General features: G+C 40.1%; 1 protein-coding gene across 2 annotated transcripts in view; it reads left to right on the forward strand.

Moving 5' to 3' along the window:
* LOC125894919 (F-BAR and double SH3 domains protein 1-like) overlaps nt 1-26,916 on the forward strand; it is a 43,799-nt gene that overhangs the window by 11,725 nt on the left and 5,158 nt on the right. The window contains exons 8-15 of one of the 2 annotated variants that reach the window (XM_049586610.1): nt 2,813-2,941; nt 4,222-4,344; nt 5,177-5,272; nt 7,334-7,450; nt 7,670-7,774; nt 20,939-21,094; nt 23,099-23,227; nt 24,513-24,596. In XM_049586610.1, the coding sequence (XP_049442567.1) occupies nt 2,813-2,941; nt 4,222-4,344; nt 5,177-5,272; nt 7,334-7,450; nt 7,670-7,774; nt 20,939-21,094; nt 23,099-23,227; nt 24,513-24,596 (939 nt within the window). The remainder of the gene's footprint in view (nt 1-2,812; nt 2,942-4,221; nt 4,345-5,176; nt 5,273-7,333; nt 7,451-7,669; nt 7,775-20,938; nt 21,095-23,098; nt 23,228-24,512; nt 24,597-26,916) is intronic. The other variant, XM_049586611.1, reaches the window with a different exon arrangement.

Raw genomic sequence — 26,916 nt, forward strand, 5'->3', positions numbered from 1 at the left:
TCTGCCTGAACATACTTGAACATACCGGCTCATGGCAGCTCTTTTTCTCTGCTCCTATGGCAGCTTGACTGCTCTCCTCACCATGGATGTGTCAAGAGAACCCTGTCGCTGTTGCTGTGACTTGTGTGTGACGAAGACTGGATGAGGAAAGGCTTGTTGTTGAGGTTGAAAAAGATCCCGAGCTAAACAACTTACAATCTTGTCATTATAAAGACAATGGCCAAAAAGATACCTCCTGGTGCATCATAGTTTTGGAGATTGGCTCTTCAGGTGAGAAATCAACTTGAATTAGTGGGTGTCTATGCATGGTTTTAGGGAAAGGCATAGACGGAAGAGGAAACTCTGTGTGGTCGTCTGTTGATAACCTGCAGCGCAACGCATGTCACCTGACATGCCGTGCCTCGGCGGCACCAGGCCCGGTTTAAGAGGGCACACACAGACACAGACACACACACACACACACACACACACACAGACATGCACACAAACAGGGTTTTGTATTATGGACTGCTATTTGTTGGAAACACCTGTAACGTATACAGGATTTACACTGACAGGGCACAGCCTACTGTATATGATCACAAAATCGACACCTGCAGATATCCTCCATCATACAGGATTTACACATAATTGCAACAACGCTTTCCTCGCCAAGCAACAATATCAAGAAATCAGCTTATATTGTTACTCATTAGCATTTGCAAACACAAACTGCTTCACCTCCACAAGTCCAGATTGTGGATTCAGAATCTTCCATAATTCACACACAAACCCACATACACATACCTGTAAATATGGCTTTTCTGCTCTGTCTCCAGATGCACTTTGTGTCCTGTCTTTGGCTCTCTGAGGGCTGTCTCTCTTTTTATGTCACCTCCTTCTTTATTATCTCTACTCTCATTTACTGGTAATAAAAAGGACACAAAACAGCACTGGTCAACTTGACTGAAAGCCTTATTCTGATAGTGAATAGAAATAGAAAATGATGGTAATATAGGTTGTCTTCACACACACACACACACACACACACACACATACATACGTACACACACACAGGCACGCACGCACGCCCACACGCACACACACGAACACCTGTAGGCTACAGGTGATGTGTGGTGATCCAAGAACTTCATCATCGCCACGGAAAGGCAACCTTCTTTCACTTAGGAATTAAATGACGGCCACGACACGCTTCAACACCTCCCGCCAGTACCGCTTCTCTCCCTCCAGCTGCACTAGTTGCGAATTCACAGTCCTCCTGGCTCCGTTTGAGGATGAAAGTTTGGATGGAAGGCACACGTTTTAAAAAAAAAAGTTGCCTCCCTCTCCTCCTTTTCTTTTCTCCGCTTACATTTGGTACAACCACTTGTTTCGCTCATCTTTCACTCTCTATCACTGCTATCGCTGAGGACAGTCTGAGTCGCGTAGGGGCGGAGGCGGAGCGGCCTGTTACCATAGTTTCCACACTTGCACTTGACCAATTAAATCATTCTATTTAGGTAAAAAAAACAAAACAAAAAAAAACAGCGTGAATTTTATTGGTTATACCTAAGCAATATCACACGAGAGGGAGTGATGTACTATCGGTAATCGAAGACAATTACAGCCGTGACGATATAGGCTACAGTACAACACTACTCCCTCTCCTGTGATATTACTTTTATACAACAGGTCAACAACAGCTTAAACAGCAATGCTGAGTGAGGAAATGTTAACAAAAGGTGATGAAATAAATTATTTAAGTATGTTATGTAGCGCCGCCAAAAAAAAAACAGTTCCCCCAGTCTGTTGCCAGGCAACGCAGCACACACCAGGAACTCACAAGCTAGCCTACTTTGTATTTGATCTGCAGCTGTGTAACTTCGTCCAGTTCGGCTGATGAAGCGTTGGCAAACCTGGATGTTGGCACGGCCGGATTCAGCTTCCACTCCCCCTCATCCTCAGTAATAATAATATCCATCTTCTTGGTGTAACGCTATAGTGTCAGTTTGCGTCAATGTAGCGAATGTGACAGTTGGTAAATTAACGGTTGTATTTATATTTATAACACGTGAGCGGAGTGATTTTACTGTTACAAGTCCCAGTGATGTCATACTCTATATCAGCACTCACGGAATGGCTCTCCAAATTACTCGGTAGGAACTAACTGTTGTATAAATGGTGTCATTTGTTTGAAATTTGAACAGGAGGGATTTAGGGGAAAAACGTTATACAGTTGTTTTCTCCCATTCTGGCTGGGCCCATGGCTGGGCCCGTCTGCACATGGGCCCCTGGGCCTGTGCCCATAAAGCCCATTTGGTAATCCGGCCACGGGCGGTACTGGTGTGTTTTCAGCTGAAGTCCAGTGTTTTTCAGAAGCCATATTTGTATCACTGACAGATGAAAAAAGAGTGAATGATGCCACACAGCTGAAAAGTTCTCATCTCAGAAACAGTTTGCTATTGGTCAGTGCAGCAAATTTATGTGGATTAATTTGGCCTCCTCAGGCAGATCCTCAGATCATGCTGATTCTACTGGAATGTGAAATCCTGGTGTGTCCAGGTCTTTAAGACGAAACAATAAGCTAAAAGAGGCACATTGTCAGAACCAGATATGTTCAGTGATGTGGCAGTTTATCATACTACACACTGAGTTTCATCCATTTTTTAATCAAATATCATCGTAAAACAACACTGAGACCTTAAGTGACTTTAAATAGTCAGGATTTTAGTTTAACAAAGTACCATAGGCCTTTATTGTTTTCATAGCAAATTTGGAGATGTTTCCTGCAGGTTTTACTTACCACAAAATATAATTTTGTGTGTCCTTGCAGCTCAGTGCCAGGTTGAGAGAGTGTGAAGATCGTTTGACTGAAGTTCGTAATGAGTATCTGCTGGCATTATCAGCAGTCAACGGCCATCACCAACACTACTATACTAATGACTTACCACAAATTATGGAGGTAAAACACCTGCACACACGCACACGCACACGCACACACACATACAACTTGCCACATGCAAACTGGAGAAAAGGAAACCATCTGATATAACACTATAACCACATCATTTCCTGATGCTTGCAGGCTGCTGGTCTGAGTCTGCTCTGCACAGTGTATGAAACACATCCTACTCTACCTTTATTCACTCAAACTGTGCATTTGTGTTGCAGAAATCTAATTGGTGGCTTCATCTTTTCCTTCTTGATGTAAAGTTTGCAAACAAAAAAAAGATCTCACCCTATCCTCATATACTGTCGCCCATTAACTAGGGCTACATCCACATGCTACGTTTACGCCTACATCAAACTACCCCTGAAAAGGAGACCTTTCAAAATGCTGCTGACCCTGCTTTAGTTTGAAAGCTCAAAGGCTGCATTTTAGTATGAATGAGCGGAAACTGAGACATTTGATAACGATAACACACACACTTGCGTTCGCTTCCCTTTTGTGTCTTATTAGTTACAACGTGATAAGCCAAAACATTACAACTTGGTCCACATACCTTTTGTGAATTCCTCTTTCTTGTGTGGGTACTCCTTTGCCATGGCTTCCTCTGGCAATGATACTCCCAGTAGCCCCTGATGTGTGCTGTATTTGCTATGCAATGACTCCAAATCTGTCTTCCGCTGGCCTGATCACTTCATACTCATGTGTCACTTTATGTGACAGGCCCACCCTGTCATCAGTCCGAGCAAAGATATCTTGTTCATCAACTTACCACAAATGAACTGAGAACACAGAAGACCTGGGGACAGGCAGTATGATTTTAGCATTAGAACATCAGTTGTTTTTTGCATTTCTGTGGGTATGATGAAGTGGTGGATGTCTTAAAAAGAACTAGATACCAAATTTTAAAATTCCAATGAAAGTTGCTCAGTGAGTGTATACATTTTCCAATTTGTGGCCCCTAGAGATGGTAATCTAGAGTTCTTTTCTAGCTGAGCTGGATGAGACCATGCACATCCAAGACTGCTGGCCAGTTGATTTACTTTTGCTTTCCCTGCTCACACAAAGGCCACACAATAATTTAATGATGCACTTTTTCTAGGCTTTCAAGTTGTTATTAGACCTGAACTGGAATGAATTGTCTGTGTACTGTGCTTGAGAGGAACTTGCAAGTCATAGTGAATTTGTTACTGAAGTCTCACAATAACAACAACAACAATAGCTGTAGTGTTGAATAATGATAAAACCATTTGAAATAATGAAAACTGACTTCTGCACTCTCTTTCCCTCATCAGCAAATGGACGGTGATGTTTATGATGATTTGAGAAGCCATTTTACCGTGCTGTGTGGGACAGAGATGGATACCTGTCTGACCACACACAAACAGTACGGCACAATATGGGAGTGTGTTGCTAAGGTATGTGTGTGTATGTGCATACAGTGTTTTTGTGTTCTGTATAGTTTATTGTAACCAACAGTTTCAATAACCAAACAGCTGACAGCCATATGGAGGTTCTCAATTCAAAGGTATTCTGGTTTACGTTTCTTCAAACCTTTTGCTGTCTGAGTTTCACACATGCAAGGTATCTCACAGTGGCTCCATAGAAACCAGACATAAGACATTTCTCACCTTGTCTCTTGAAAAGATGGGGGTGGGGCAGAGAGGTTACAGACAGGTTCACAGACAGGGAAAAAAAAAGGAATGCAGAAAGGTGGAAATGAAGACACAAGTTAAACATGGGAGGGAAAAAGGCAAATAAGACCATGGTTGAAAGTAAGAACAGATATGCAAGAAAAGGTGGAAGATATTAGTAGAGAAATGTTTTTTTAATGTTCAAGAAAAAGCTAAGAATCTTTTTACAACTGAGTTTAAGTTTTACAAGGGAAATTCAACACATATACAAAATGTCTGAACTAATGTAGCTACTGTGTGAACTCTGAGGTAGGCTGTTCCCTTCGAGTGAGTAGAAAGTATTTTAACCCCCTAGGTCTTCATTTCTGTGATGTTACAAGGATGTTACAAATGAAAATGTTGGGATTGCTCAAAGAAATCCACCCACACCTCAACAACTTAGTGCAATTTTGGCTTGAAACTATTCCTGCATTAGCATTCATTAAGGTGCATCAAGTTACAGACCTCTCCTTTATTTATCAGAGCCTATATTTCCAATCCTTTCTGATAAATTCAAGGGTAGGAGGAATTGTTTTGTTTGCTCCTGGTTAACATTGATTGGTTGCTGTATTGTCAGGTGACCAGAGAGAAAAACGTTCTGCAGTTTCTTCAAGAATCTGTCTCCTTCAGCAAAATTCCTGAATTCACCTTCCAGCCAGCTCCACGTGACAAGGTGTGTTTGCATGTTTGTGTGTGTGAGCTTCAGAGGTGTAGAAGCTATACTGACAGTCTTCTTGATTGACATTTCAGTGATAAAAAAGTGAAAAAATGTAAAGGAAAAACTCACAACAATGTTCATCTTTAGGTCAAAGCAAAAAAAATATGCATTGATGCATGTGTGTCCATGCACAGTAGGGGTGTAAATCGTTTCTTGCATCACAGTACAATATTTTACCCTTTTTTTTTTTTTAATTTTTTTTACGATATTTGCTGATATCACAAAGTCTGCCATGATATGATTTTGATTTGATTCAATTTAGGGGCTTAAAATCAGTTATAGATTGTAACTGGGTAAGTGCAATAGAGCTTACTTTAAACTGACTCCAGTAACACACACAAAACATGGCTTAACAACAAGAACATTTAAAGGTCCTGTATGTGCAGTCAGAGCAGTCATATAGCAACAAACCAGTATTTGCTTGGTTAAGATAGTGGAGTAATGGCGTCCTAGAGAATGAAGTCATACTGTCTCTGTGTGTGTTGTAATACAAGCTTCTCTGTGGTTTGTTGTCGTAAACCATTCTAGCTGCGCATGCATGTCAGTGTGTATGTGTATCCGACCAGCTAGTTCATCACAGCTGCTCTGCATGGCGCTCATACGACAGTTACTGCTGATATCGGGATGTCTTCATCGCAGAAGCGTAGTGCCCATCCTTTAATCACCCCCTGTTTAATAGCATTACACCTCATTTCCACCAACATATATGTGCCAGGTGTCCGTAGATCTGTAAATATACAGATAATGCCTAAAGGAAGTGCATTTCTTAACGAATGGATAGAAACCTTACAGAAACTACCTGTAGCCATGCGAGGGAGGCTAATTTTGTCAATTTTTTGCATGCACATTTTTTTAGCCTAACACTGTTGAAACAAAGCATACCATACCATACCATACCTTACCATAGCAAGAGCAACATGTTTTAGGCCTGAGCTGCTTGGCCAGGTTTGTCATGTTTCCTGAGTATTTTTGGCTTAGTTTGCACACTGCCAGGGGCGTAAGAAAGTGCAGGCAGTACAGTTGCACTGGGGCCCGTGGGGTGGTGGGGCCCGATTGCCACCTGGAAATGCGCCCGTGTTCAAAGAAGAACTCATGTTAGATCAAATATGATGCAATTTTATATGTCCTCACAAAAGCAAACCCATTTTTATCATGGTTTTTCTGTAACTGTAAAATAGTATAAGTCTAGAGGAAATTTATATGCTCATTCTACATAAACTATTAAAAAACCAGATAATTATAAAAACAATTCAGTTAAACTAATTATTTCCTATTTTCTTTTGTAGTTTGGGTCACATACAGATATGTAATGATGATTGCTGGGTAATGTTGATGTCGTTTAATATCAAGTCTCTGTTTAATCATGGAATGAGAAGTTACTATTTACAGTAGCTAGTTAAGGTGCAAAAGCTCTCAAGACTAGCAGGCTGGACACATCTGCAAATGGATTTAACATAAAAGCATCAGTAAGACACACTGTTGGTAAATACATATATAGGCCTGTCATATTAGTGCACTGGGGCCCATTGTAACTACCGTTATTGCATATGGCAGAGGCTTTGTTTGTTTACCTGTCTTGTCTACAAAATCCAAAATGTTTCCACATGGCTAGATTTATTCTAGAGATGGGAGTAAATATACTCATCGTCGTCTTCTTGGCTGCTTGCCATTATCTGCCAGGTGCTGTTTGACATTGACACAGACATGCTATGAAAAATTCAAAATAAAGGTGTATCTTAAAGATGATGATATTGATCGATGTTTTCACTTTGCATGGATGATACTTGATCATTGATAACTGAATCGATATAATGATTGAGATCAATAAATTGTTACACTCCTAATGTACAGGGATGGACATAAAAACTTTGTAGTTTATAGTATAACCCTCATGCAGGTCAGTGTAACAACGCCTGTGACATTAAAAAATGCACATGGTACTGAGGATCTTCACAAAAGGCTGTTGTATTGTTGATGCTGATGTATACAAAGCAATGATGTATGTCTTTTGTGCAGGTGTCGACTCTACAGGAGGTTTGTGCTTCAGAAGCAGAAGGCTGTCTGGTTAAAGAGGCCAAGAAATGGGCTACAAAAGCTGCTAAGGACTATAAGATCATCACCCATGGAGAGAGGGTGAGTTTTTGATCTCAAAGCTGGAAAGCCAAGATACTCCTCAACTAATGAATGCTTGTAGCAGTATAGCAATCATTTTTTCTTTTATTCAGAGTTTCCTCTTCTTGAGATATTGCTTTCTCCAATAGTTATATCATTATTATTATCACTGAATTTACGAATTTCCGGCAGGCAATATAAAAGGAATGTATTGTATATCCCTATGTCTCTTTCTGTCAGGCTCTACAGATGTTGGAGAGTCGGTTGAAGCTGCTGTCGGGGGAGACGGGGCTTAGTGTGGAGCAGAAGATAGCAGAGGTGCAGGACAGCGTCAGGAAAGCCAAGGTACTACTTGGTCGTGTTCTTGTTTTTGTTCTTGTTCTTCTTTTTAATCTTGTTCTTCTTCTTCTTTCCAACAAAAAAAAAAAAAAATCAGACATGTGAGTTAGCCATTACTCCTCTTCTAAAACTGATTTTGTCACCATTCTGCTCTCACATTTCATTCAGAGAAGACAGCACTTAAACTCATAAAACACATAAAACAGAAACAGAATATCTCCAAAAAGCAAAATTATAAAATCATTTGTGAGCTTAACTGAACAACTGATAACGTTTCACAGCTCAATACAGAGGAAAAATTACTTAAATTAGCCAATCACATAAATGTAACGGCAAAAATAAATAGTTTTTCTGCATAATTAACACAGCAACATTTTATCAAATGAACAATACCAATTATCTTTGAGAGAGTGACGTACAGTATCAGTGTAGCAAGTCAAACAAAGAGAGACAGACAGTACAAAAAGACGACTGGGAATATGTATTAAGGATTTGTGTCTCTTCTTCAGGCACTAAATGGTCAGATAACATTTGTCATTGTTTACTTACAGGTTGCTTTGAGGTTCTGCGCACTATAACAGCTGCCACTAAAGATTGTATGTCAAAGGTCATACAATATGTATTTTCAGGTGTTCTTTCATAGAGGTGCAAAATATACAAGAAGGAAATGGAAAATAATACAAAAATAACTGACATCTGACGGTAGCACAATGAGAAACTTCCTTTTTCCTCATTTCCTCAAACTGACACCTGTATTCACCCTCTGTCTTGAGCCCCCCTTCAGAAAATGCCCGGTCTGCTGTGATTGGTCAGCATTTCCAGTTCTTTCGTATCTTGATGTCATTGCACTCATTACCTCAGAATGGTACTTGATAACTTCAGAATGGTAATTAAGGACCTCAGAATGGCACTTGATGACTTCAGAATGGTACTTGATGACTTCAGGATGGAACTTGATGACCTCAGAATGGTACTTGATGACTTCAGAATGGTACTTGATGACTTCAGAATGCAACTTGATGACTTCAGAATGGTACTTGATGACCTCAGAATACTTGATGACTTCAGAATGGTACTTGATGATGTCAGAATGGTACTTGATGACCTCGGAATGAAACTTGATGGCATCAGAATGGAACACGATGACTTCAGAATGGTACTTGATGACCTCAGAATGGTACTTGATGACTTCAGAATGGTACTTGATGACCTCAGAATGGAACTTGATGACTTCAGAATGGTACTTGATGAGATCAGAATGGTACGTGATGACCTCAGAATGGTACTTGATGACCTCAGAATGGAACATGATGACTTCAGAATGGTACTTGATGACCTCAGAATGGAACTTGATGACCTCAGAATAGTACTTGATGACTTCAGAATGGTACTTGATGAGATCAGAATGGTACTTGATGACTTCAGAATGGAACTTGATGACCTCAAAATGGTACTTGATGACCTCAGAATGTTACTTGATGACTTCAGAATGGAACTTGATGACCTCAAAATGGAACTTGATGACTTCAGAATGGTACATGATGACTTCAGAATGGTACATGATGACCTCAGAATGATACTTGATGACCTCAGAATGGTATTTGATGACCTCAGAATGGTACATGATGACTTCAGGATGGAACTTGATGACCTCAGAATGGTACTTGATGACTTCAGAATGGTACTTGATGACTTCAGAATGGAACTTGATGACTTCAGAATGGAACTTGATGACCTCAAAATGGTTTGATGACCTCAGAATACTTGATGTCTTCAGAATGGTACATGATGACCTCAGAATGTTACTTGATGACCTCAGAATGCAACTTGATGTCATCAGAATGGTACATGCTGACTTCAGAATGGTACTTGATGACCTCAGAATGGTATGACTTCAGAATGGTACTTGATGACCTCAGAATGGTACTGGATGACTTCAGAATAGTACTTGATGACTTCAGAATGGTACTTGATGAGATCAGAATGGTACTTGATGACCTCAGAATGGAACCTGATGACCTCAGAATGGTACTTGATGACTTCAGAATGGTACTTGATGACCTCAGAATGGAACCTGATGACCTCAAAATGGAACCTGATGACTTCAGAATGGTACATGATGACTTCAGAATGGTACTTGATGACTTCAGAATGGTACTTGATGACTTCAGAATGGTACTTGATGACCTCAGAATGGTACTTGATGACTTCAGAATGGTACTTGATGACTTCAGAATGGTACTTGATGACCTCAAAATGGTACTTGATGACCTCAGAATGGTACATGATGACTTCAGAATGGTACTTGATGACTTCAGAATGGTACTTGATGACTTCAGAATGGAACTTGATGACCTCAAAATGGAACTTGATGACCTCAGAATGGAACTTGATGACCTCAGAATGGAACTTGATGACCTCAGAATAGTACTTGATGACCTCAGAATGGTACATGATGACCTCAGAATGGAACATGATGACCTCACAATAGTACTTGATGACTTCAGAATGGTACTTGATGAGATCAGAATGGTACTTGATGATGTCAGAATGGTACTTGATGACCTCAAAATGGAACTTGATGACCTCAGAATGGTACTTGATGACTTCAGAATGGTACATGATGACTTCAGAATCGAACTTGTTGACCACTGAATGGTACTTGATGACCTCAGAATGGCACTTGATGACTTCAGAATGGTACTTGATGACTTCAGGATGGAACTTGATGACCTCAGAATGGTACTTGATGACTTCAGAATGGTACTTGATGACTTCAGAATGGTACTTGATGACCTCAGAATACTTGATGACTTCAGAATGGTACTTGATGATGTCAGAATGGTACTTGATGACCTCAGAATGAAACTTGATGGCATCAGAATGGAACACGATGACTTCAGAATGGTACTTGATGACCTCAGAATGGTACTTGATGACTTCAGAATGGTACTTGATGACCTCAGAATGGAACTTGATGACTTCAGAATGGTACTTGATGAGATCAGAATGGTACATGATGACCTCAGAATGGTACTTGATGACCTCAGAATGGAACATGATGACTTCAGAATGGTACTTGATGACCTCAGAATGGAACTTGATGACCTCAGAATAGTACTTGATGACTTCAGAATGGTACTTGATGAGATCAGAATGGTACTTGATGACTTCAGAATGGAACTTGATGACCTCAAAATGGTACTTGATGACCTCAGAATGTTACTTGATGACTTCAGAATGGAACTTGATGACCTCAAAATGGAACTTGATGACTTCAGAATGGTACTTGATGACTTCAGAATGGTACATGATGACTTCAGAATGGTACATGATGACCTCAGAATGATACTTGATGACCTCAGAATGGTATTTGATGACCTCAGAATGGTACATGATGACTTCAGGATGGAACTTGATGACCTCAGAATGGTACTTGATGACTTCAGAATGGTACTTGATGACTTCAGAATGGAACTTGATGACCTCAGAATGGTACTTGATGACCTCAGAATACTTGATGACTTCAGAATGGTACTTGATGATGTCAGAATGGTACTTGATGACCTCAGAATGAAACTTGATGGCATCAGAATGGAACATGGTGACTTCAGAATGGTACTTGATGACCTCAGAATGGTACTTGATGACTTCAGAATGGAACTTGATGACCTCAAAATGGAACTTGATGACCTCAGAATGGTACTTGATGACTTCAGAATGGTATGTGATGACCTCAGAATGGTACTTGATGAGATCAGAATGGTACTTGATAACTTAAGAATGGTACTTGATGACTTCAGAATGGTACTTGATGACTTCAGAATGGTACTTGATGAGATCAGAATGGTACTTGATGACCTCAGAATGGAACTTCATGACCTCAGAATGGTACTTGATGACTTCAGAATGGTACTTGATGACTTCAGAATGGTACTTGATGAGATCAGAATGGTACTTGATGACCTCAGAATGGAACTTCATGACCTCAGAATGGTACTTGATGACTTCAGAATGGAACTTGATGACCTCAAAATGGAACTTGATGACCTCAGAATGGTACTTGATGACTTCAGAATGGTACTTGATGACCTCAGAATGGTACTTGATGACCTCAGAATGGAACCTGATGACCTCAGAATGGAACCTGATGACCTCAGAATGGTACTTGATGACCTCAGAATGGTACTTGATGACTTCAGAATGGTACTTGATGACCTCAGAATGGTACTTGATGACCTCAGAATGGTATTTGATGACCTCAGAATGGTACATGATGACTTCAGGATGGAACTTGATGACCTCAGAATGGTACTTGATGACTTCAGAATGGTACTTGATGACTTCAGAATGGAACTTGATGACTTCAGAATGGTACTTGATGACTTCAGAATGGAACTTGATGACTTCAGAATGGAACTTGATGACCTCAGAATGGTACTTGATGACCTCAGAATGGTACTTGATGACCTCAGAATACTTGATGACTTCAGAATGGTACTTGATGACTTCAGAATAGTACTTGATGACTTCAGAATGGTACTTGATGACCTCAGAATGGAACCTGATGACCTCAGAATGGAACCTGATGACCTCAGAATGGTACTTGATGACCTCAGAATGGAACCTGATGACCTCAGAATGGAACCTGATGACCTCAGAATGGTACTTGATGACCTCAGAATGGTACATGATGACCTCAGAATGGAACATGATGACCTCAGAATGGAACTTGATGACCTCAGAATGGTATTTGATGACCTCAGAATGGAACTTGATGACCTCACAATAGTACTTGATGACTTCAGAATGGTACTTGATGAGATCAGAATGGTACTTGATGATGTCAGAATGGTACTTGATGACCTCAAAATGGAACTTGATGACCTCAGAATGGTACTTGATGACTTCAGAATGGTACATGATGACTTCAGAATCGAACTTGTTGACCACTGAATGGTACTTGATGACCTCAGAATGGTACTTGATGACTTCAGAATGGTACTTGATGACCTCAGAATGGTACTGGATGACTTCAGAATAGTACTTGATGACTTCAGAATGGTACTTGATGAGATCAGAATGGTACTTGATGACCTCAGAATGGAACTTCATGACCTCAGAATGGTACTTGATGACTTCAGAATGGTACATGATGACTTCAGAATGGTACATGATGACCTCAGAATGGAACATGATGACCTCAAAATAGTACTTGATGACCTCAGAATGGTACTTGATGACTTCAGAATGGTACTTAATGACCTCAGAATGGAACCTGATGACCTCAGAATGGAACCTGATGACCTCAGAATGGAACCTGATGACCTCAGAATGGAACCTGATGACCTCAGAATGGTACTTGATGACCTCAGAATGGAACCTGATGGCCTCAGAATGGAACCTGATGGCCTCATAATGGAACCTGATGACCTCAAAATAGTACTTGATGACCTCAGAATGGTACTTGATGACTTCAGAATGGTACTTAATGACCTCAGAATGGAACCTGATGACCTCAGAATGGAACCTGATGACCTCAGAATGGTACTTGATGACCTCAGAATGGAACCTGATGACCTCAAAATGGAACTTGATGACTTCAGAATGGTACTTGATGACTTCAGAATGGTACATGATGACTTCAGAATGGTACATGATGACCTCAGAATGATACTTGATGACCTCAGAATGGTATTTGATGACCTCAGAATGGTACATGATGACTTCAGGATGGAACTTGATGACCTCAGAATGGTACTTGATGACTTCAGAATGGTACTTGATGACTTCAGAATGGAACTTGATGACTTCAGAATGGAACTTGATGACCTCAGAATGGTACTTGATGACCTCAGAATACTTGATGACTTCAGAATGGTACTTGATGATGTCAGAATGGTACTTGATGACCTCAGAATGAAACTTGATGGCATCAGAATGGAACATGGTGACTTCAGAATGGTACTTGATGACCTCAGAATGGTACTTGATGACTTCAGAATGGTACTTGATGACCTCAGAATGGTACTGGATGACTTCAGAATAGTACTTGATGACTTCAGAATGGTACTTGATGAGATCAGAATGGTACTTGATGACCTCAGAATGGAACTTCATGACCTCAGAATGGTACTTGATGACTTCAGAATGGAACTTGATGACCTCAAAATGGAACTTGATGACCTCAGAATGGTACTTGATGACTTCAGAATGGTACATGATGACTTCAGAATGGTACTTGATGACTTCAGAATAGTACTTGATGACCTCAGAATGGTACCTGATGACCTCAGAATGGTACCTGATGACCTCAGAATGGAACCTGATGACCTCAGAATGGAACCTGATGACCTCAGAATGGAACCTGATGACCTCAGAATGGTACTTGATGACCTCAGAATGGAACCTGATGACCTCAGAATGGAACCTGATGACCTCAGAATGGAACCTGATGACCTCAGAATGGAACATGATGACCTCAGAATGGTACTTGATGACCTCAGAATGGAACCTGATGGCCTCAGAATGGAACCTGATGACCTCAAAATAGTACTTGATGACCTCAGAATGGTACTTGATGACTTCAGAATGGTACTTAATGACTTCAGAATGGTACTTAATGACCTCAGAATGGAACCTGATGACCTCAGAATGGAACCTGATGACCTCAGAATGGAACATGATGACTTCAGAATCGAACTTGTTGACCACTGAATGGTACTTGATGACCTCAGAATGGTACTTGATGACTTCAGAATGGTACTTGATGACCTCAGAATGGTACTTGATGACTTCAGAATGGTACTTGATGACTTCAGAATGGTACTTGATGACTTCAGAATGGAACTTGATGACCTCAAAATGGAACTTGATGACCTCAGAATGGTACTTGATGACTTCAGAATGGTACATGATGACTTCAGAATGGTACATGATGACCTCAGAATGGAACATGATGACCTCAGAATGGAACTTGATGACCTCAGAATGGTACTTGATGACCTCAGAATGGTACATGATGACTTCAGAATGGTACATGATGACCTCAGAATGGAACATGATGACCTCAGAATGGAACTTGATGACCTCAGAATGGTATTTGATGACCTCAGAATGGAACTTGATGACCTCAGAATAGTACTTGATGACTTCAGAATGGTACTTGATGAGATCAGAATGGTACTTGATGATGTCAGAATGGTACTTGATGACTTCAGAATGGTACTTGATGACCTCAAAATGGAACTTGATGACCTCAGAATGGTACTTGATGACTTCAGAATGGTACATGATGACTTCAGAATCGAACTTGTTGACCACTGAATGGTACTTGATGACCTCAGAATGGAACTTGATGACCTCAGAATGGTACTTGATGACCTCAGAATGGTACTTGATGACCTCATATTGTACTTGATGACTTCAGAATTGTACTTGATGACCTCAGAATGGTACTTGATGACCTCAGAATGGTACTTGATGACCTCAGAATGGTCCTTGATAACTTAAGAATGGTACTTGATGACTTCAGAATGGTACTTGATGACTTCAGAATGGTACTTGATGAGATCAGAATGGTACTTGATGACCTCAGAATGGAACTTGATGACCTCAGAATGGTACTTGATGACTTCAGAATGGAACTTGATGACCTCAAAATGGAACTTGATGACCTCAGAATGGTACACGATGACTTCAGAATGGTACATGATGACCTCAGAATGGAACTTGATGACCTCAGAATGGTACATGATGACCTCAGAATGGTACATGATGACTTCAGAATGGTACTTGATGACCTCAGAATGGAACATGATGACCTCAGAATGGAACTTGATGACCTCAGAATGGTATTTGATGACCTCAGAATGGTCCTTGATAACTTAAGAATGGTACTTGATGACTTCAGAATGGTACTTGATGACTTCAGAATGGTACTTGATGACCTCAGAATGGTACCTGATGACCTCAGAATGGAACCTGATGACCTCAGAATGGTACTTGATGACCTCAGAATGGAACCTGATGACCTCAGAATGGAACCTGATGACCTCAGAATGGTACTTGATGACCTCAGAATGGAACCTGATGACCTCAGAATGGTACTTGATGACCTCAGAATGGAACCTGATGACCTCAGAATGGTACTTGATGACCTCAGAATGGAACCTGATGACCTCAGAATGGAACCTGATGACTTCAGAATAGTACTTGATGACCTCAGAATAGTACTTGATGACTTCAGAATGGAACCTGATGACCTCAGAATGGAACCTGATGACCTCAGAATGGTACTTGATGACCTCAGAATGGAACTTGATGACTTCAGAATGGCACTTGATGACCTCAGAATGGAACATGATGACCTCAGAATGGAACTTGATGACCTCAGAATGGTATTTGATGACCTCAGAATGGTCCTTGATAACTTAAGAATGGTACTTGATGACTTCAGAATGGTATTTGATGACTTCAGAATGGTACTTGATGAGATCAGAATGGTACTTGATGACCTCAGAATGGAACTTCATGACCTCAGAATGGTACTTGATGACTTCAGAATGGAACTTGATGACCTCAAAATGGAACTTGATGACCTCAGAATGGTACTTGATGACTTCAGAATGGTACTTGATGACGTCAGAATGGTACTTGATGACTTCAGAATGGAACTTGATGACCTCAAAATGGAACTTGATGACTTCAGAATGGTACTTGATGACTTCAGAATGGTACATGATGACTTCAGAATGGTACATGATGACCTCAGAATGATACTTGATGACCTCAGAATGGTATTTGATGACCTCAGAATGGTACATGATGACTTCAGGATGGAACTTGATGACCTCAGAATGGTACTTGATGACTTCAGAATGGTACTTGATGACTTCAGAATGGAACTTGATGACTTCAGAATGGTACTTGATGACTTCAGAATGGAACTTGATGACTTCAGAATGGAACTTGATGACCTCAGAATGGTACTTGATGACCTCAGAATACTTGATGACTTCAGAATGGAACTTGATGACCTCAAAATGGAACTTGATGACTTCAGAATGGTACTTGATGACTTCAGAATGGTACATGATGACTTCAGAATGGTACATGATGACTTCAGAATGGTACATGATGACCTCAGAATGATACTTGATGACCTCAGAATGGTATTTGATGACCTCAGAATGGTACATGATGACTTCAGGATGGAACTTGATGACCTCAGAATGGTACTTGATGACCTCAGAATGGAACATGATGACTTCAGAATGGTACTTGATGACTTCAGAATGGAACTTGATGACTTCAGAATGGAACTTGATGACCTCAGAATGGTACTTGATGACCTCAGAATACTTGATGACTTCAGAATGGAACTTCATGACCTCAAAATGGAACTTGATGACTTCAGAATGGTACTTGATGAGATCAGAATGGTACTTGATGACTTCAGAATGGAACTTGATGACCTCAAAATGGTACTTGATGACTTCAGAATGGAACTTGATGACCTCAAAATGGAACTTGATGACTTCAGAATGGTACTTGATGACCTCAGAATGGAACATGATGACCTCAGAATGGAACTTGATGACCTCAGAATGGTATTTGATGACCTCAGAATGGTCCTTGATAACTTAAGAATGGTACTTGATGACTTCAGAATGGTACTTGATGACTTCAGAATGGTACTTGATGAGATCAGAATGGTACTTGATGACCTCAGAATGGAACTTCATGACCTCAGAATGGTACTTGATGACTTCAGAATGGAACTTGATGACCTCAAAATGGAACTTGATGACCTCAGAATGGTACTTGATGACTTCAGAATGGTACTTGATGACGTCAGAATGGTACTTGATGACTTCAGAATGGAACTTGATGACCTCAAAATGGAACTTGATGACTTCAGAATGGTACATGATGACTTCAGAATGGTACATGATGACCTCAGAATGATACTTGATGACCTCAAAATGGAACTTGATGATTTCAGAATGGTACTTGATGACTTCAGAATGGTACATGATGACTTCAGAATGGTACATGATGACCTCAGAATGGAACTTGATGACCTCAGAATAGTACTTGATGACTTCAGAATGGTACTTGATGAGATCAGAATGGTACTTGATGACTTCAGAATGGAACTTGATGACCTCAAAATGGTACTTGATGACTTCAGAATGGAACTTGATGACTTCAGAATGGAACTTGATGACCTCAAAATGGAACTTGATGACTTCAGAATGGAACTTGATGACCTCAGAATGGTACTTGATGACTTCAGAATGGTACTTGATGACGTCAGAATGGTACTTGATGACTTCAGAATGGAACTTGATGACCTCAAAATGGAACTTGATGACTTCAGAATGGTACTTGATGACTTCAGAATGGTACATGATGACTTCAGAATGGTACATGAGAATGGTACATGATGACCTCAGAATGATACTTGATGACCTCAGAATGGTATTTGATGACCTCAGAATGGTACATGATGACTTCAGGATGGAACTTGATGACTTCAGAATGGTACTTGATGACTTCAGAATGGAACTTGATGACTTCAGAATGGTACTTGATGACTTCAGAATGGAACTTGATGACTTCAGAATGGAACTTGATGACCTCAGAATGGTACTTGATGACCTCAGAATACTTGATGACTTCAGAATGGTACTTGATGATGTCAGAATGGTACTTGATGACCTCAGAATGAAACTTGATGGCATCAGAATGGAACATGGTGACTTCAGAATGGTACTTGATGACCTCAGAATGGTACTTGATGACTTCAGAATGGTACTTGATGACTTCAGAATGATACATGGTGACTTCAGAATGGAACTTGATGACCACTGAATGGTACTTGATGACCTCAGAATGGTACTTGATGATTTCAGAATGGAACTTGATGACCACTGCATGGTACTTGATGACATCAGAATGGAACTTGATAACCTCAGAATGGTCCTTGATAACTTAAGAATGGTACTTGATGACTTCAGAATGGTACTTGATGACTTCAGAATGGTACTTGATGACCTCAGAGTGGTACTTGATGACCTCAGAATGGAACATGATGACTTCAGAATGGTATTTGATGACCTCAGAATGGTACTTGATGACTTCAGAATGGAACCTGATGACCTCAGAATGGAACCTGATGACCTCAGAATGGAACCTGATGACCTCAGAATGGAACCTGATGACCTCAGAATGGAACCTGATGACCTCAGAATGGAACCTGATGGCCTCAGAATAGTATTGATGACCTCAGAAAAGTACTTGATGACCTCAGAATGGAACCTGATGACCTCAGAATGAAACCTGATGACCTCAGAATGGTACTTGATAACTTAAGAATGGTACTTGACTTCAGAATGGTACTTGATGACCTCAGAATGGTCCTTGATGACTTTAAAATGGTACTTGATGACCTCAGAATGGAACATGATGACTTCAGAATGGTACTTGATGACCTCAGAATGGTACTTGATGACCTCAGAATGGAACTTGATTACTTCATAGTGGTACATGATGACTTCAGAATGGTACTTGATGACCTCACTGTCATGGAGTGCTCCAGGGATGACGTTTTTCTGTAGGCAGATGTAGGCCTAAGTGTTGTCCTGGTCACATCCTCAAAAGGCCTGTGGAATTTTTACAGTAGTGTGGCAAACAAACATTGGCAATACTTACATGTTTTCCTCACAACCGAACAGCACTTTTGTCATTTATGAAGCTTAAATGCAATCAACAGAAGTAAAAAGCTAACATCAGGCTTTAAACAAACTACGCCACAGTCGCATGACTTAATGTCACCACCGCAACAAGGCTATAAAGCGTTTGACGGAATAACATCCTGGAGTCTCAATTAGCCGCTTGTTTGGAACCACTTTTTGTATGACGTCTTTTATCTTGTAGGACAAAACATGAAACTCTTTTAAGTGTGTTAACCACAGACCTTATTTCAGGCATCTAACAAAAACCCATTGACTTTGAGACAAGGGAACCGTGAGTGGTAAAACGTTAACTCATTTAGGTCTCATTCCTGGGGAAATGACTATAATGGAAAATCGTGGCACTTTCTAATCATCAATCAAAAATTACCTATAAAAGCTTCTAAACATAACCAGATATTTTCCAGCAGAAATATAATCCAAAATCAGGGAGAAATTAATAACATCGGCAACCAAGATGACATGTTTTCCTGACATTAGCATCTAGCCACATATATGATAGCGGAGTACTTGCAAGTGGGGCATGACTGTTAAGAGTATAGCAACACTTTCAACCATGAAAAATGACCAATACATGCTTCTAAACCAACATGTTTTCATATTTCAGCAGGATTATGATCCAACACAAGGAGAAATTAACCAAGATGTTTCTTTTAAATCTGTTTGCAGTTGTTTCATATATACCAGTAAAATACATCATCACATAGAGTTTAGACATCAACTGTCAAAGTTCAAAGCAGAGCAGAGTGTAGATGTTGTTAACAAGTTGAAGTGCACATTAACATGGTACCCAGGCAGTCAGAAAAAGTACAAGCAGGAATAAAAAAAACATTGAACCACTCACCATAAACAGAATGTCACCTTCTTTGACTTCTGCAAGGAAATATCCTGAATAAGTGTTCTGAAGTCAATAATTTATGGTGGCTTCCACTTTGTGACAGTCGTGGGGAGGTGTTGAAAAACGTCTGAATGGGTTCAGAAAGTCACTGCAGCTCCTAATCCATCAGTGCAGTTATTTTTTAATTTTGTCATTATATTTAACTTCAGTCAAAACGAACTTCTTTTTTTATGATTTCTTAAAGACATTTATGATAATTCAGAGAGATCACCCGAAGTGTAAATCACACTGAATTAATGGGACTTAAACCAATGGAATTGGTGGTAAAAACAGAGGCTAAACGTAACCATACTAATTTATTTGGTTTTATTCAGCTTAATAAAAGTTCGCATAAAAATTGGATACAAATAGACTGCAGTGATGTTTCCCTAAAGCAGAGAGGGGACAGTTGGAAAAGACCCTCACCACCAAAATGGAGAAAAGTAAAGGGTTCATATACTGTAATGCTGGACCAGGTGCTAAGTTGACATGTCAAAATGTAAGAACAAGTGTCTTGTTTTCTTCCTGTCTCAGCTCAGCAGAGTGAAGGCAGAGGCCCGTCTGGCTCTGTTGTCAGACAGTGTCACAGGAACTGAACTGTGGCTTCACAACGCCATGAACCAGGCAGAGGAGGAGCTGGAGAGAGAGAGGCGCCTCAGTGAACAGAGGAAGTCCACTGAGGACTATTCAGTATGCAAACACACACACACACACACACACACACACACACACACACACACACACACACACAAAACTAACCTCCTTGAGTTTCTTGGTGAAAAGATGGAGAGCCGTTAGGGAGTGCTGGTGCCTCAGTGGTCTGAGGTTGACCTGTCAGGGCCTGGGACATTTTTTCACATGCCATTCCACCAGTGTGACATGGCTGTAGGGCTGGGCGATATGGAGAAAACCATATAATATATGATAATATCACAGTGTTTTTTACCTTAATATTGATATTGTAATGATATTGCAGGATTGAATATTGGTGCTTTCATAAAAAAATTACACAATGAGATTTATGATGAATAATCATCAGTAATGTAGATATAGTGACTAAATGGGTAAGGGTGAAAAATAGAATAGCCAGAACAGTCTGATAAGTTCAGGAAATCACATCACTTGTAATGCAGCCTTTAAAACTAGGAAAAGACAATACCTTCTTAAAATATTACGATATCCAAAATCTTAGACGAGATCTGGCTTCACAGTGTTAATAAAATAATGATATATTGCTCAGCCCTACATGTAGTCCAGCAAAAGAAATGGGTAATGGGGGTAACATGGCTAACCTGTTTGTTTAGGACACTAATGATGTCTTGTTAGAATTTTTTCATGTTGCAAAGGTCAACTTGTGGCCTAGGGGGCTCTTTTGGCGGCCATCTTTAACTGATCTATGAGTGGCAAAAAAATGCAGATTTTTATAACTCCTTAACCAGACAACATACAAAGCCAAATACACCCACATTTTCATATAATAATGACACCAGGAATAATAATAGAAAGTGACATGGTGCGACCACTCCTTATTGTTGGAAAACAGGCAAATAACAAATTTTAGGCTCATAGCAATGTCATTTTTGATATTTCATATTTAGGTTGAGTTTATTACAGTTTATTCTCTTAAACCAACTGCAAGTGTATTAAATGAATGGCAATTACTCTAACTGGCACAGATGGCAATCTGATAATGCAGTTGAAAGCCAAAGTCATGAAAATGGTGGTTTCATTGTTTAACACCATCAACATCATCATCATCATCATCATCATCATATGGTCACATGGGATCCCATTTTTCCTGCCAGACTAATGGTTGCCCTGCACAGCTGTACATGTATGTTGTACATAACTCCCCTAATTGTACATGGGAGTTTAGATGAGGAGCTCAGCAGGAAAGTGTTCTCCTGCCTGTCGACTTTGATCTTAATTCTCAGACCAGTAAGAGACATAAAGGCATATATTCAGAGAAATATGTATTATAGTTTGGAAATATTGTGATTTATAGATTTAAAGGAGCACTTAATTGATACACTTGACAATATTCTGTATTTATCTTACTGTCAATAAAAGTATTCGGATTGGTTCCTACTAAAGTTATGACTCTTTAATCATGGTTCACAAATATATAGCTTCATTTTTTAAAGAAAGGCTCAGTGACTTCCGAAAAAAAGTTATTAGTAAATGCTATTCAAACAGCAAGAAATAGTGTATTTACCGGGGACTATTTTCATGGGTGAATTAATTCACCTTTGATCAAGGGAGTATTTGTGACAGCAGGACAGCAGTGGTGGATGAAGTACACAGATATCTTAAGAGAAAATGACTTTGGTAGAAGTTAAGGTTTATTGTTAGAATATTACTTGAGTAAGTATCAAAAGTACATAAGTATTGAAAGAAAATTATGTAGTTATGAAGCTTATTTCTTCTTGACATGTACACCATCTTAAAAATGGAGCCTTCATTACACCTCAGGATAAATGAGGTCTTCTTCACAACTTGAAAGATTTAAAAGAACAAAATCCAGTCCAAAATCAGATTCTAACATACATTGCCCAGCGAGATGGGCTGTGAGCCCCTAATAAAAGAAAATGAACAAAGCAGGGTAACATTTGGAGGATCAACCGTATTGAGACAAATATGTGAGATACCTTGCCTACTCATGTCACACTGATATGTTTATTGTGTGTTTTTTAGGAGGATGAGTTTGAGCTGACTGACTTTGAGGACTATGATGATGAGAACGGAGACATCTTTGCAGATCCAGTGTCAGCATCTGGAGTGTGTATTTACCCTGCTGCCTGCAGAGTCATCTATAGCTATCAGGTAGACATCACATTAATGAAATGTGTACTCGTACAGGTTAGATTTATTTCATCTGAAAATGTACTACAGCAAACCTTCTCCTATCTTGAGGTGAGGGCTTCACATAGTCCCAACTAGAACTTCCTCCATGCTTGAAAAAGAAAAAACAAAACAAAAAAAACCCCAGCGCAATTCTCAAAAATGTCAACATGAAAACTTGACAACTCTCTCATTGCAGTGGTTATGACAATTTGGAGAAGTAACATGAAGTGACAGGACAGAAAATGTTGAGAAACACACACTGAAAAATCAACAAGGTGTAAGAGGAAGGTGTTGAAATCAGCATCTGCAAGCAGTTTTAAAGTCCTGTTTGATAGTTTGATCTCTCTAAATCAGGGGTCTTCAATGTTTTTTTAGGCCAAGGACCCCTTAGCTCAAAAAGAGGCACAGCAGGGAGCTCGTACTACAACCACTGCATACAATTGAATTGCACTTGAAATAATTCTCTAAATATTTCCCAGTCTTGTCTCATTTGCTCTCGCCTGCTGCTGACTTGTAGCATGGCTAGATGTGTTAGCTCGAAAAGTTACATTCGAGACTGAGAGTCTTCTGTGGCTCACAAGAATACACTTGGAATAATAATAAAGCTAAAGCTAGCTTGGCCAAAATGTTTCAATGGTACATATATGTTAGGTAACTAGTTCACCTCGCCTTTATGCATAACTGCAGCACAGTGATTTAGCATGAGCTAGCTCACATGACTGCATGAGGATCAATGGGTAACAGTTAGCCTGTCATTAATGTTGTGTACTGTAAATGATTATTATCATTTTTAAATAAATAGGCGAATTTATGTCTGCTAATAATATGTTGGATTCATGTTGATGTTTGTATTTTTGAAAACAAACAAAACAAAAAAAAAAACACGTTAAAACTTAAATTAAATTATCAAATTATCATTATCAATCCCTAGGGATTGTGGACCCCCTATTGAAAACTCAGGGTCTAAGTAGATATGAAGAGAATGACTATATAAACTCTATCTGATGTTGTTAAAAATGTAGAAAGTCATCCTAATCCTACTATGCACAGTTTGTGTTATCAGTGGATCTCACACAAGGTCAAAACTGTGCATAGTAGGATTAGCATGACTTTCTACATTTTTAACAACATCAGATATAGTTTATATAGAGATCAGCGGATCTTACATAAGGCAATGGATAGTGTTTTTCCTGTGTATATTTAGTATTGCAGTTGGATAATGTTTGAAGAATTCATAATAGCAAAAACATGTTTCTTCCCGTAGGCTAGCCAGTCAGATGAGCTGTCAATCATGGAAGGGGAGGAGCTTCAAGTGATTGAAGATGGAGACATGGAGGACTGGCTGAAGGTAAAGTCTGGTTATAATGTAACCATAGTTCTCTGAGTGAAGGGAATATCTCTCCACTTGCTCAGTGTATTCTTATACAACATTTCATATCATATCCTACGAATTAGCGCCACACAAATGACGTTACATCTTTTGCATAAAGTTGCTTATTTAATGTAAAGTTACAGAGGTTAGGTTTAGGCAAGTAAAGTTACTGTGGTTAGGTTCAGGAAAAGAAACATGGTGAGGACGTACCTTAAAATGAATTCACTCAAAGTTCATATGGGTCTGAACACCAGTCTCCAGGGGAAAGTCTTGTGTTTTGTGACCCATCCACGTCCCAACCTGCCTCCACTTGGACCACTTGGGATAGTTTCCATCATCACCCCTCTCAGGGCATTGGTCACGTGATCACGGCCTGCCAAAATACATGGAATATGCACAAATTACTGGTGCATCATTTGGGATATGGTGCATTACTTTTCACAGGAAATCTTACCAACAGTACATGAGAACAGCCCGCTCTGTTACATGTTCCACATGTACGGGGAATGAAGCCCCTGCTGTCAGGGTATGTGGATGCTTCGCCATGCCCTACAATTTACCTATAAGAAACCCGTGCTAGTGTGAAATCACTGATTGTTTGTTTGGAAAATGTCTCAGGGCGGCCTGGAAGCCGGAGAGTCTCCTTTCTAAAAGAACCAAGGTAACAATTTAACCAGACTCTCTATCATCTCTCTCTCTCTCCGTTACATGTTCCATTGGCACGTGCTAGCTCTTTAAGACACTCTGTGAAGAGACAGTGTAGCCCACAAGCAGAGTTCACAAAACAACAAGTAACAAAGTATGCACACTATTTACACATCAACCAGATCAAGGCCCCACTGAAGCGAAGGCCAAGCCGTAGAGGCAGAGGGGCTGCTAAATTTAGTCTGTAAGACGCAAGACTGACCCAAGGAGATAAAGGCCCAGCAAGACACAAAGCCCAAATCTGTCAACAGAGTGGCAACTTAGGTCAGCCCACAAGTCTCTAAGCTGACTGTTAAAATAGTGGTGAATGAGCATGTAGCTCACATGGTCAAGTCATCTATCAATGAGCCACACCCAGCAATCGCTCGCTGAAGGAGGGAGTGTTAAGGCCCTGATAGGACACAGCATGGACCGAGCTGCTCGACCCCCTGTCCTCTTTCAGGAGAGGAAAGTGACCACAAACTGCCTCAATTGCTGCCACCATCCCTCGCAGCAGCTGATTCCCTGCTTCCAGCTGGACCTGCAGAAATGATAGGATGTCCAGTTCTGTAAGGGGGGGACCCACCTGATGAGCCCCACACAGTGCAGTCAACACTCCCAATGATACAAGTAGGCAGCTCAGGTGGAAGGTACCAGAGCCTCTTGCATAGTCCTGACTTCAGGTTCTGTAAGCCTAAAGCTGGGAGTCTGTTCCTTTTAGGAGCCAGGCCACCAATGTGAGCCAGCCCTGACAAGAAAGGTTGGAACAAGATCCTACTTGCCTGAAACAGCCAGTCCCTCCATAGTGGGAGCAACCACCTCTGTCAAAGATCTGCTCTGGCACATGCACAGCTCTGAGTAAGCAGAAGAGGGGTTGAGCCCACCACCACAGATCTACGCAGATGCTAGTCAGTGAAGATTCTCAGTAGAGATGGGATTTATGGCTCTTCCTGGAGCCGTTCCTTTCAAAGAGCCGTTCAAAAAACTGGCTCATTTGACTGATTTTTATATTTATTAAGTTTTAAGAAGCCAGCCTGGTGGTAACTCATTTTATCTTGGAAATAATCACTGGGAGGTATGATGGGGTGAGATTTGGAACAAAATAATACAAAATTAGATATCCCACCAATATCTGAGTTTGAATTATTCTGAAATATTGATTATAACCTCATTTGACATGTGTGGACTAGATTTTAAAGTCTGATCTGGATTCATTGTAAATATTCCACAAGGTTGCACCATATCACTCTGCTTTGACAGTGACATCACTATTTTGGATTTACCCTTTATACAAATTGTTTGTATGTGTGTAAAGCTACCATGACTTGTTATTCATGCAACACCGTGACGTTAACACTTACAAATAAACATTAAAAACAAAGCAGGCTACAATGAATTTTGCTCAGGGGAGGAGCAAAGGAGGAGCACACAGTGATATTAAAAAAAAAAACAAAAAAAAAGAAACGAACGGTTCCCAACTGCGACTCGGTTCCCATCGTTCATGTTAATGAGCCGTTCAATAGAATCGGTTCGTTCGTGAACGTCACAACACTAATTCTCAGTCATCCAAGTCATGGTAATCGTAAGTGCTATATCGTAGGCAACTGGACTT

Source organism: Epinephelus fuscoguttatus, linkage group LG9, assembly GCF_011397635.1.
Source record: "Epinephelus fuscoguttatus linkage group LG9, E.fuscoguttatus.final_Chr_v1".
NCBI lineage: Eukaryota > Metazoa > Chordata > Actinopteri > Perciformes > Serranidae > Epinephelus > Epinephelus fuscoguttatus.